The sequence below is a fragment of the Polistes fuscatus genome, unplaced genomic scaffold (assembly GCF_010416935.1).
Source record: "Polistes fuscatus isolate 324 unplaced genomic scaffold, CU_Pfus_HIC Scaffold4, whole genome shotgun sequence".
Classification (NCBI taxonomy): domain Eukaryota; kingdom Metazoa; phylum Arthropoda; class Insecta; order Hymenoptera; family Vespidae; genus Polistes; species Polistes fuscatus.
Window position 1 is genome coordinate 10,156,559 of NW_025113118.1, and position 13,479 is coordinate 10,170,037.

The 13,479-nt window shown below is 28.2% G+C and overlaps 1 protein-coding gene and 1 long non-coding RNA gene across 2 annotated transcripts; one reads left to right on the plus strand and one right to left on the minus strand.

The window, feature by feature from the left end:
• Window positions 1–2,284: 2,284 nt before the first annotated feature.
• LOC122520653 lies at window positions 2,285–2,764 on the plus strand. Its single transcript, XR_006304584.1, has 2 exons — window positions 2,285–2,485; window positions 2,645–2,764. It is a non-coding gene; the product is annotated as an uncharacterized LOC122520653 (long non-coding RNA).
• A 1,306-nt stretch (window positions 2,765–4,070) lies between these two features.
• On the minus strand, window positions 4,071–12,270 carry LOC122520654 (adenylate kinase isoenzyme 5). Its single transcript, XM_043640841.1, has 11 exons — window positions 12,182–12,270; window positions 8,219–8,386; window positions 8,006–8,116; window positions 7,508–7,650; window positions 6,802–6,984; window positions 6,363–6,485; window positions 6,116–6,278; window positions 5,729–5,997; window positions 5,478–5,642; window positions 5,072–5,393; window positions 4,071–4,687 (listed from the first exon to the last, which is right to left on the minus strand). Exons 1-11 carry the CDS (start codon window positions 12,234–12,236, stop codon window positions 4,431–4,433), a joined length of 1,959 nt encoding a protein of 652 aa, XP_043496776.1. The 5' UTR covers window positions 12,237–12,270; the 3' UTR covers window positions 4,071–4,430.
• Between the last annotated feature and the right edge of the window lie 1,209 nt (window positions 12,271–13,479).

Consider the following 13,479-nt stretch of genomic DNA (forward strand, 5'->3'; position numbering starts at 1 on the left):
ATTTAATTAACGAACGGACTCTTAACAAGAATTAGAAACGCGGTAATAAATTAAAATCAAATTAATTTGAAATAAAACAAACAAACGAAAAACAATATATAATCGTTAAAATTCGTTCATAATCAACGAATGTGAGTTCGTTTATTATTTCTGCAACTGCTGTTATAATATTATCTACTTCTTTTTTTAAGAAAAAAAGGAGATTATCTTAATTATCTTATTTCTTTTTTAACAAATACATGCAAGCAAGCAAGCATACATACATACATGCACAAAACCCACACATGTACACCACGTACGCGTATATATATTTAATCTATCCGTATATTTACTCATATTCTGTATTTATACATTTCTCTTGGTAACATTATATAACACGCCGTCTTTTTAAAAATTATTTCAATAGATTTTTCGCGAAAAAAAAGTATCAAATAAGATCGTTAATTGTATATTAGGCTGGTAATCATTTCCCAAAGAGACAAAGATACGTTTTCATCTGCTTCTTCTAGTTAACCATAATCAACTTATTACATATATATATAATATATATATTACATAGTTCTCTCAATCGGACAAATTTATCTATTCTTACTATCACTAATACGAAACACGTTAGAAATATTTACTTACAGAAAATGAGACTTATCTCATAAGAAACTTAACTGTCATCGATTTAGTTTAAAATTTAAACATTAAATTAACGTTTCATATTTTGAACAATTCGTTAGATTATTTTTTAATCGATCATATTGGACGCGTTACGTTTTCATTACGTGATTTATTAAAGATCGCTGCACTATATAAAAATATTAAAAAAATAAAATACGTTATTAAATAAATTTGATCTATTTTGATAGACGTTAAGTAGCAATGAGAGTGAGAGAGAGTGAGAGAGAGTGAGAGAGAGAAAGAATAAATGTTGCGTGCTTATAAACAAAATGTTGCGCATAAATGTAATATTATATTATTTTTTACAATAGAAAATAAATCATAGAATTGTTCGTTAACGTTTTTATAAAAAAAAGAGAGATCGATGATAATCGTTGTTTATAAGTTACAACACGTGCGAGTTATTTAATATAATTGTAATATTTATCAAGGTCGAAATATTAGAAAATTATCGATGATTCGTTTGTCCGGGACGAACTTTTCGAAGAGTCACTTAGTGCCTATCTTCATGACGAGCATTTATTGCTCAGATAATTCAATCACTGCCTTGTAAATACCGTTTAATATACGGTAATCCGGATTGACAAGGCTCTGTATATAAATTATAACAAATAATAGAGGAAGAAAAGAAAACTCCATCAAAAAACCAACAAAAAATAAAAAAAAAACCAAAAAAAAACGAAAAAAAAAAGCAAATAATGTAATATAAAAATGATCAAAAAAAAAGAAGGAGATAAAGAAATGATACACGTTAGTATTTTTTCGAGAGAAAAATGAAAAAGGATACAAAAACAAAAAACAAAAACAGGAAAATATAAATATTTGTTTAATTAACATTGTAAAAGTGTGAGTCCCGTTCGATCGTGCGCAACCAAAATGGCGTCGAAATATGTTAGGTTAACCAGTTGGTCGTAACGGTTATTACGATTTCAGTGCTATTATTAAGTTATAGAATTTATTTTGTTACATTATACAGAATTAAGTATGACAATTGAAATTTATAATATTGTTATGTTTTAAATTTGTTCCGTATTGTGATATTTTACGAAAAACAAATTTTTCAATGGATAAATCACGAGATTTTTCGAGATTACAAGTGCAGCTCACTTAAATCAATCGATATTTTATTATTTAAATTCGACAATGATATTTTTTAAGTATCATTTATGCCTACAGATATATTATATTATCGTACTAGAAATTTTTAATTGCAAAAGATAACGAAATCGGTAATTGTCTTTTGTTTAAGAAAAATCTAAAACTATCTAAATCAAAATGAGGACGGACACACGATTTGGCGCGTTGTAAATAAATAAATAAATAAATAAATATACGTGTCTAGTCTCGAATCGGGATATTCGTTGTTTCTAATATTATTTTTATAATAACATGTTAATTTTTGTTTTCTTTTTTCTTTTTTTTTTGTGCTGGCGCAAATGTACGTACTAACAAAATAAATCGTTTACACTATACCTACCGATTCGTAGTAATAATTTATCCCTTTTCCATATAAACATTGGTTTCATTTCCTTCTTTTTTATTTTTTCAGTTGAGTGCAACCACGTTAACAATTTATTTGGATTTTAAACTTGACACGTTAATAAATAAAAAAACAATATATAATTTAAGAGAAGTTCCCGTATTTATTTAACCAAGAAGTATGATATAATATAATTATGCGAAAATGGCATTAAGTCATTCGAAATTTCGTACAATGTACGAAATGCACGATCATTTTATTTCGTACCAATGTCCGGCTTAGGTTTCAGGCATTTATACAATAATCACTAGCCTTGACAGTCGATTACATCATTTGGTACGTACTCCGATAAGTATGTAAGTCAAAAGAAAAAAAGAAACACGTGCTCTTTAGTTTAGGTTTTTGCACCCTGATGGTACATATACCATCATTCACATATGAAAACTGTTAAGTAAATGTGTTTGTGTGTATATGTTTGTTCTTTTTTAAATATAGGTAATAGGTAAGCAGGTAGTATACTTTTCTGAATGAATCCGAAGCAGATGAGTTTTTGTAGAGAAAAAAAAGAAACTTAACAAATTGTGTATGGAAGAAAATATATAGGATATATATATATATAATATAAATAGGAGAAAATTAAATATATATATAATATAGATAAAGAAATTTTTCTTTTCACGGAAATACAATATATTCTAATAAATGAAATACAAAAATATTGATACAGTAATACGTGTTCGCTACTTGACTACTACTGACTAGACGCTGACTGCTTTCTTAAACCTTCTTTTCTTATAATCCCTTTTTAATCCTTTTAATTCTTTTAATCTTACTCAGTTGTTTACGTTATTAGGTTGCCACCCTTACATTTCGCTTGCATACTATTACAATTCTTTCATACTATCTGTCCCACGCATACTTAAATTTTTATCTCACTCGTCCCTTCACATATCATATGTATTTTATTAATCGATCATTGAAAATAGAGTTTTTATTTTGTATTGATTCGGTTTAAATATTTTTTATAATTATTAATCAATATATATATTTTGTAATATCTACGGTAAAATAATGTATGTATATACATACTCTTTCGCACGATCAACGCGTATATTTTTATCATTTACTATGTTTATTCATTTTTGTTGTCTTGTTTTTATTTTTTCGTTTTTTTTTTCTTTTTTTTTTTTAATTATTTTCTTTTCTATTTTTTTTTCTCTTTACATTTTCTTTTTTCCATTTTGTTAAACAAATTATGTATTTTTGTATATACGAGCATTAATTTGACACACTTGGGGATACCAGCCACACGTGTCTTTTTTACGAGAAAAATATGTGATATGCTATTAAATTCAGGAAATTGTTCTGTTATTGTACTATATAATATAATTTAATTCAATCTTACGAACCCCCTTACGTCAAAAAGAGAATCGTTAATGATATAAATCGCGTATTTATACGTTTGTGTGTATGTGTGTGTGTGTGTGTTTTTTTTCTCTAATATATTTATAATAACTTATCGTTCGTTCATTACTTTTATCATCGTGCACGACTAATCGCGCGAAAAGATTTAACATTATTCTCGATCGTGTAAATTGTCATCGATTGAAGAAAATATTTTTTTTGGTTCTTTTTTGCAGTGCGATACGAATAATAATATGTATACGAGATAAATATTAATAAATAGATAAAATATTTTGTTGTTGTTTTTCATTTAAAAGTGCATAGAAAAAGTCGACAAATGATAATCGATAAAAATTAGGAAGTAAAAACATTTGACGATTTTTATGATACTTAACATTTGGTTTCACGTAAAATTACGAATAATCAATATATATATATATATATATCTATAGGTTGTTTCTTTTTTATTCGAACATAAAAATGAGATTATGACGATTTTTAAATGTAATTAATCATAAGAGAGAAAGAGAGAGAGAGAGAGAGAGATAGAGGATTGTTAATATGCAGATATGTTTTTTTTTTCAGGGGAACTTATCATCACTTATAAATCTTATTTACAGATTACCAGTGCGTATAAAAAGCCACGTACTTACTAATAATATCTCATAGGATTAACTTTATCTAGAAATTTTGTTGTCATGTTTAAGGCACGTAACCGATAGGATTTTTAAATTAATCGATTTCTTTATGAATTAAAAATGCGAGTATATCTCTATTATATTATATATATATATATAAAAAAAGAAAGTCTTATATATCTATATACTATACTATATTTAGAAATTTAGTCAATATTTTTCGTCTATTCATCGTAACGTTATATATGGAGATTTTCTTGGTATCCTTCAACCTCGTTGTACATTTTTCTTAAAGGATCTTTCGTATTGTTAGGTAAATAATTTTGTATACTTGGGGCTACCTTATTGTTACCTGGAATTATACCATTAGCTAAATGCGCCACACCATTTTGTAACATATGCGTCGTTCCGTTGGTTATTCCATTTTGTCGGATTCCACCATTTTGATTCATTTTCTTTGCATTGTTGAGTACGCCATTGGTCATGTTGGTGACTCCTAAGAAAATATAATATTCATAGTTAACAATAAATTAAATAATAATAATAATATATATATACTAGGAGAGCAAAAGAGAGTATTAATAAGTATAATATATTAAAACGATTATAATAGTTATTAATAAAAAAACAATGTTCAATATTAAATTTAAAAATTACGGAGATCCAAAATGTTCTACAAAAATATACATTATAAAATACAAATAAAAATATATTAGGGTAATTATTTCGTTTAGACAAAAATTATGCTTATACTCTTTTACCCTACCACCCGAGATACGTATTAATTGTCCTTCATTTTGACTAGGTTAGAAAATCCCTTTATAATTATAACAAAACGTATGGAAAAGTTTTGTCTCGATATAAATTATTGTAATCTGACCTTGAACTACGACGCCATTTAAGTTTTCCACTTTATTTATCGTCTTGCTCACTTGATCAGATACACCGTTGTTAAGCATTTGCTTAGCGACACCATTCGCTATACTATGACCATGATGTCTCTGTCCTTCTATGTTCTGGGCCCCGTTGATGTCACCGTGAACTGGCAAGTTTGGGTCTACGTTGTCACCATTTTCTTGAAACTTTGGCGATTCTGGTCCACGTGGATTGTCTTCCTCCTTTCGTCTAGCACGTCGCATTAGTTGAAACAAAGCTTGGGAAAAATCTTCTTTTACACTTGGCACGTCCGTGTCACCGTCGATCTAAATGAAAATAACGAAAAAATCTCTTTTTTCTAAATTGTATCATAATAGAATATCAGGTAATTAATAAATCGTTAAACGTACGATTACTAATCGATTATCATTGTCCAATGTTTTTAACATAGGCAATGACATTTCACGAAATAATTCTAATCTTTTTCTGAAAGCTGATACACTGTCATCTAATCTCCCTTTACCGAGTTGAAGTTTCGAACAATCCAACAATATCAACGGTGGTTCTTGTCCGAACTAAAAATAAATCCCATTTCAAAATATGAGTTAATTCATTTGTTTAATATAAAATTTAAATGAAATTCGTAGAAAATGTATTTTACTTTGTTCTCGAATTCTTGAACTTGATTCAAATCTCTCGGATATCCATCGATGACTATACCATCTGTATCACGATTCAAAAGAACTTGTTGTTCGACCAATGGCATTACGATATCTTGAGATACCATTTCGCCAGCTACTATTGCCTCGCTAACAGTCGTATTTGTTGATGCCATTCCTCTTAACAATCCTCCGAGACTAATGTGAACCCATCCTGGCATATTTTGAACCGCGTGACTACATAAAACGGCTTTATTGCTACCCGGTCCACCTTATCACAAATGAAAGATAAATTTGTTATAAGAGATAAATATTAAAATTTGTTTGTGTTTTTTTTTATTTATTTATTTAAATAAGAAAGTTAAGAATTTTTGTGTGAAAATACTTACCTATTACCCATATAAATGCTGGTAAACCTTTTCGAGGTTTAACAGCAGTTTTAGATGCTTTAGTATCTATTTCAGTTGGTTGTTCGGTCATTTCGACTACAACTACTTGATCCTTTGGCGTTGGTGTTCTAGAAATTGTTTCTTCTCTCCTTTCTACTTTTACCTTTATCAAAATCATCCAAATTTGATTGAACATATATCTCATTTATTGTATTAGTTCATTTATTTCTATTACTTATACACTTACTTCTGCTTCTAAAGGTTGAACCATTTTCTTCTCTTCCTCGTCCGTTGTAGGTAATCCTAAAATTCTCATAACGGCTTCTCGAAAATCAATAAAAACTTCATTGGGGTTTCGTTCTCCGTTTACCTTTGGAATCGGGAACAGATTTTATCAATTTCAAGATATAACAAGGTCGATGAGTTCAAAAAGAAAGTATATATATTTCTCGTATTTTTAACAACAACAACAAAAAATCAAATAATAATGAAAATAATAATTAGGATAAAATTTAATTAACGATAAGATTAATAATAAATTTATTCGAGAATATAGATAATTATATGTTCCAATCATGCGTGTACAAATGATCGTATAAATTTGAGATAATTATTAATAAGTTTGATTTATCTCAAAAAAAAAAAAAAAAAAAAAGAAAATGTATAAGATAATTATATCATCTAACCTCATAGAGCATGCCACTTTGATCGAAGTATTCCACAACGGGCATAACGTTTCTGTAAAAATTGTGTAACTCCATTCTAGCTAATCCGATAATTACATGACCGAGCTGAGCACCAAAATCGATTTGTCTTTCGAGAACTTCCTGTCTCCATGAGACAAGAATAACACCGTTGACGATTTTTATCTGGGAATTAATTACAACGTTTGATATATTAATCCACATTGGAAACGTAATTAAGAAATTCAATGAAAATGATCTTTATTATCGAATGAAAGAACAATATCTATGAAAAATGAATAGGTTGTAATACCTATCACGCGAGTTTTCACTTTAAGTACTTGTTGAGTCTCTGAACGTACGTACAGACAAGTATTGAATTATCACTTAAATAGCAATTAGCTTACTATACACAGTCTACTGATTACTAACACACACATAAACACACAAGTCCTAACTTGAATATATTATAATGGATTACAATAGGATCATAAGTCAGGTCAATAGGTCAATATGTATGTAAGGAAAGTTACAGAACAAATATTGCCATCGTAAGGGTACATACTAAAACGATGATCGTTAAGAACTATTCAATTATTCATATCTTTCTACGTTATTGAAACAAAAAAAAAAAGGAAAAGAAAAGAAAAATAGAACAGAAAAACGAAAAAAAAAAAAAAACACACAACAATTGTGTTAAATATTTTACCTTTTCAGCATATTCTACTACGTCCCGCATATTTCGCGGATATCCACTGACGAGAAATACTTTGGCCTCTGGAGACATTTTCATTTCTAACATGAGAACTTCCGATACCGTTTTACTGCTGAGTTGACCGAAATCTTGCATATCTGTGATCAGGATCAAACATTCAACGAATTATAAATTAAACCCTTTAAATTCTATGGGCGCATATATGCGTTCAACGAAAGCAATCCGCGTTGACTAAGGACGCATATATGCGCTTATCAATTTTTCCGACTTTCCTTGGCTCGAAATTCTTTTCCTCTCTGTTTTTTTTTTCTTTTATTTAATTAGAATAGTTAAACATTAACAGAAAAATTCAAAGAGTTAGAATTTTCAAGGAAAAATGTTTCCTCGTAATGATCACTTAAATCAGAGTAGGTATAGGTAATCTTTTTACCTCTTAAATTACATAATTGTATTAAATATTTAATCAAAATCTAATCGATAAATCATATTCACCGTTTCCAAGTGCATATTGTTGAAGAAGGTCCATCATGTTGATATGCGTTATGCCTTTTCTCTCCTGCATCAGATTATCACAGTGTGTCACCTTACCACTACCTGGGCCACCTAATAAACAAATGATTCAATTATTTTTATTTTTTATCAATTATATTCGTTTAAAAATATTAAATGATAATAATAATAATATATAATTGGTGGTAAACTAACCGAGTACAAAAATGACCGGAACCTTCGGCATTTCGAACGTAAGTGGACCCACGTTTTGTTTAGTGAAACGTCCATCAGGCGGGGTCGCCAACAAACCAGTTTCTCCTCGCCATCTTCCTGTACTTCGAGCATCGGCATCCTCGAACACCTGCGATCCATTTTGTTGGTCTGCAAAATTATTCCCATTGGATGACGATGACAAAATTATACGATCATTATTAACTTTTAACATTGATTTTACATTTGTATCTAAAATATACGATCATTTTTATTTTATTTCAAGCTCGACTCTTGTCAAATCTTATTTTTCATTGACCCATCAAAAAATTATTGTTAAACTTAACAACTGTATAGACAATTTTATTTTATTATAATAATTTATGTTTTTTTATATACCGTTGTAACAACGAACGTTTCAATGTTAATTGTCTTAATTATCGTTTCTATGTGTTCAAGTAATGTGTACAAGAATTATAATTGAAAAAGAAAAGTGTCAGTATAATTAAACGGTAAATTAACAATTAAATCGATCCAATCGATGAAATATGAAATTTTTTATACGTTTCTTCGTTATTATCGATAAATTACGAAAGAAAATGTATAAATTAAATGCATCATATATGCGTGAATGATCGATATTAAACATTATATACATATGACGTATTAAAACTTCAAGGTAACGTGTATCCTGTTAAGGTACGTTAGAATGCGAATCGTTATGGTTAAACATTTTCAAGGATATCAAGAACGATAAGAAAGAAAAAAAAATATGATAGAATTAAAATATCCATTGACAATACTTATTATAGAAAGTTACGTAAACCTCTTATTATTATTTCACCGTTAAATGCATATAAAATTCTTAAACTTGCTATTACATCCATTCCGTTTTTAAGAAAACTTTTTGTTAAAAGTAACTCGTGTCCTCGTAAAATATCGATAACTACGTAGTACGCATTAAATCATATACAAAACTCATATGAACTTGTTTTCATTTATAAATGAAAGAAAATTGACGTTAAACTTTTGTAAAAGAATTAATTTCATTTTTTGTTTCCCGTTTAATTCATTTCATTTGATCTTTTCGTATAAATATATGCGATTCAATATTGTTCCTTTCTATAGAAAAGAAAAAAAAAAAAGAAACAATTAAAATTAACGATTCTCATAAATACAAAATTAGCTGAAAAGTTCTTTTTAGATGATATTTCAAATTTATTAAACTGATTTTTTGTTATTAAATTGTAAAGAAAAGTTACCAAACTAATGGCCCTACGATCTAAAAACAAATATGATAATTTAAAAGGTCTGAAAAAATGAATAATTCTTTCTGACAAATGAGAATTTGTTTTGTTTAACCACGTTTAAGAATTGTCAGCTGATTGTCAATACGAGATTGTTCGATATGACTATATTGGTTAATCATGAAAACAATGCAATGCAAAATATCATCATAGTAAGATCACGCGAGCAGACATTCGTTATCGATATCGATATTTTTCATCTTCAATTCTGTTATCGAAAGATCGGGGATTGAATATGCAATCGGATTCGTCGTGTTAGATGTTATTACCCTCGTGTCATCTTTTATGTATAATAATAATAACGATTTACAGTTGTAACATGTACCTACTATCTCAAAGTATAGTAATATATAGTCGTAGACTACTAGATTATTTTCCTAGAAGTATAGGACAAAAAATTCAATACTACGCTGCAACTATTCACCGTTCGACTTGTTTGCATACGATGCGTTTTCTTGTTTGTTTATATACTTATTATTTCTTTTTGTTTTTTCTTATTTTTCTAATTTCATCTTTTACCCTTATCCATACTTTTTTATTCCATTTTAATTGGCAACAATCTAATAGGAATAATTTTTTACATCTTATTAGATGTGATATTAGCGAACGAGAACGTTCTTATATTTATCACAATTAACGTTTATTAACCTTTTGTTTTATTCTTTTTTCTTTTTTTTTTCTTTTTTGTTTCTTCCATAGAAAATTGTTAATACAACTATATTATCTTCGTTAGTATCAAACGTTTTTAAGAAATAATCCTTAAATGTCATATAATAGAGAAGAGCACGTAAGGAAATTGAAATATTTAACGTCATCGTCTTCCTTAATAAATCATGGTTAGAATATTGATTAGTTTTATGTGACTTCGTCTCGTTACTTCTTTTCTTTAGGTCGTACGAGTGAACATATACAAAAAAAAAAAAGAAAAAAAAAATAACTGGAGAACAATTTAGATTGTGATCGGTGATTGATTAATTTTACTTCAAGTACGTTGACTCGATCCGTGTTAATGAAATTTCTTTTCCTCGATTATCTTATTTCTCCCTCTTTCTCTCTCTTTCTCTTTCTTATTCTTTCTACATCTCTATATTTGTGTCGAAACGTATATTTTATTAGAAAATATTAAGGAGTATTTTCTTAACGATCGAAAGATGGTCTTATTTTCTTTGGTATTACCTTGACACGTGATCGATCTGAATACAATTTAAAAAAAAAATTAATATTACAATGAGATATTCATTAAATTATTTTCCTATGATTATATACAAAAGAAAATATTATAATAATCGGTCGTAAGTCAATCGGTGTTATCGAAAGATTTTCTATTCAATTTTTATTCGGCATAGATACATTAGATATGTTTGTGTTTACCGATTGTAACACAATGTTTTAATGAGAAGTGTCGTGGAGGGAACTTACTCGGCCAGTTGCAATATTGATTCCTTCAGGTGACTCATACCTGTGGAACTTTCTCTTCATCGTATAACCGTCTTAGAAAATAAAATGAAGAATGTACAATTTGCGATATTGAAAATGATACGAAATACAACTATGGAAAATGGATATACATTTGATTTTTAATGAATAAAACGAGATATTCGATATAAATCGTTACTTTCGAAGATGCTGTTGCAATATTTTGTAATCTCGTTATATTTGTACTAAATCTGACAAATACATGACATTTATTTTTAATATAGTATCACGTATATGTTAATTCTTCATCTCGACATGGTGAATTTTACCAACGCCATGGGGGGAAGGATGGGTTTTTTCAATTTTATTATCGTTATTTAAAAAGTCGAAAAAAAATTGTATTATTAATCTTTAAAAATTCTAAAACATTATGTAATAGTTTGTATTATGTTATTTTGTAATTTTAATTGAAAAATAAAAATAATTATTCGAACGCGGCAAGACCAAAGGATGTTTGAATATAATTTTGAAATAGTATTTATTTATTTTCTATATAAATTTCTCGATAGAAAACATATCAAAGTAATCATTTCGATTACTAATCATAATTTTTATAATAAGAAAATAAAAAAGAAATATGACATAGTCAGATATTCGCATTAAGGAAATTAAAAAATACATTGATATTAAAACGTCGAGAAGCTTGGACTCGTTGGATACGTGGAAATAAAAAAACCATAAAATAAAAATCCACCATCAAATACTAATTTTATTAACATGAGTCAGACGTTGTTGCATCTTTTATTTCCAATATGAAACTTCCTGTTTCCTGAAGGAAATTCCCGTAAGATAAATGAAAATTTGAATTTTTTTGTATTGGATCGATAAAAAATAATCAATTTAAATAGTTTATGGTAAAATATAATATAAATACTTATATATATATTTATATATATTCTTGTAGATAATTATTAAATATATATAAATAACAAAATATATATATATATATAAATAATATAATAATATATAAATTAATAATAATAATTATAAATTATAAAATATAATATATAATATAATATAATTATATTTAAATAAATAAATAAATAAATAATCGATTTTTATAGCTAATTGTAAAATATAAATACTTTAGAAAAATATATATATATATACATATTCTTGTAGATAATTATTAAATAAATAGAAAAAAAATATATAAATAATTAGAATATAAGTTAATACTGACCAGTGTCCAGGCAGATGCCCATAGTAGGTCGTTCGACTAATCCTTCCACGGCCATTTACTCACATGCTTGCAGCACACGCGATCACTCGTCCGTTAATAAACACACCCCACTCTCAACACGTGGAGATTTCTTGAAAATAACCGAGGCACCCTGAATTTTCACGAATCTCACGGTCCTTGCACGATAAATAACTAAAGTCATTAGGTTCCTTTAAAGGAACAAATTATTGATAATACGACCCTTTTAACACAAACGTTTCATTACTTAATCTCTTCTTGGATTATTATTTCTTGTACACTTGTTTCTTTGAAAAAAAAAAAAAGAAAAAACATTAAAATAATTATCGCAAAAAATTACAATAATTTATTGTTCTATTACGGATTATTATTAACCGTGAAATTTAATCTTTCCGCCAACGAACAAACGTCCGTAAGAAGGTGGTGTTTCTATTCGCAAATTTCTTCCACCCTTGGGGTCTATTCGACGAAGTTTTTTCAAAAAACTTCTCAAAGCGTAACTTAATATCAGTACCATCCACATATAATATATTTCAAAACAAAGTTCCTTCAAATTCGAAATAAAATTATCCGTATTTTCTCGATCGATCTTCGTTGTGGATCAACAATTTGTAACTAAAAGATAATTAGAATTTCTTTTACGATCCAATCTAATTTCTTTTATAAATAACTTCTTGATCCCAATCCAAATGACATTATCCAAATATGTAATATAACAATAATAACAAAAATATATGATATAAATTAACGAATAAATAAATAAAATAACGATTATATTTTCTCGTTATGACAAAAAAAAAGAAAGAAAGAAAAAAAAGAAAAAGCCTCTTTTAACAGTTTGATTTTTTTAACGACCACGTTCACCACTGTGTGTGGATGATATAGTTGTCAGAAATTGTGTATGTGTGTTTATCCGTGACCCTGAACGTCAGTCGTGTTCTTTAAATGAACACCAAGTTCTTGCAATGGTCTAGTTTGATGTCCATGTGGTTCGTTGAAATCGTTTAGAAATAATTTGACGTTATCTTCTAGATGTTCTTTCTACTTGTGGAGAATGATCAGGAACCAATTACAACACGTACTAAAGCTTTTTTCACTATGAGCACCGTGACGATACCATAACACAACTTAACACAGGTAACAAATAGGGGTCGTCGCAAGCAACTTCGCGTCGTTGTCATGGAAACCGCGCATGCGCATACGAGCTCATCATATTTACCCCTATCCCCACTCTTGCATATACATCATACACATAGAGATACATACACGTTCTGCATGTG

Coding starts and splice junctions, on each gene's coding strand:
- LOC122520654 (XM_043640841.1), bottom strand. CDS start 12,236: ATGGCCGTGGAAGGATTAGTCGAACGACCTACTATGGGCATCTGCCTG. Junction 6,486..6,801: donor AAAGTGGCATGCTCTATGAG/GTTAGATGATAT, acceptor CCGATTCCAAAG/GTAAACGGAGAACGAAACCC. Junction 4,688..5,071: donor AAATGGCGTCGTAGTTCAAG/GTCAGATTACAA, acceptor ATATTTTCTTAG/GAGTCACCAACATGACCAAT.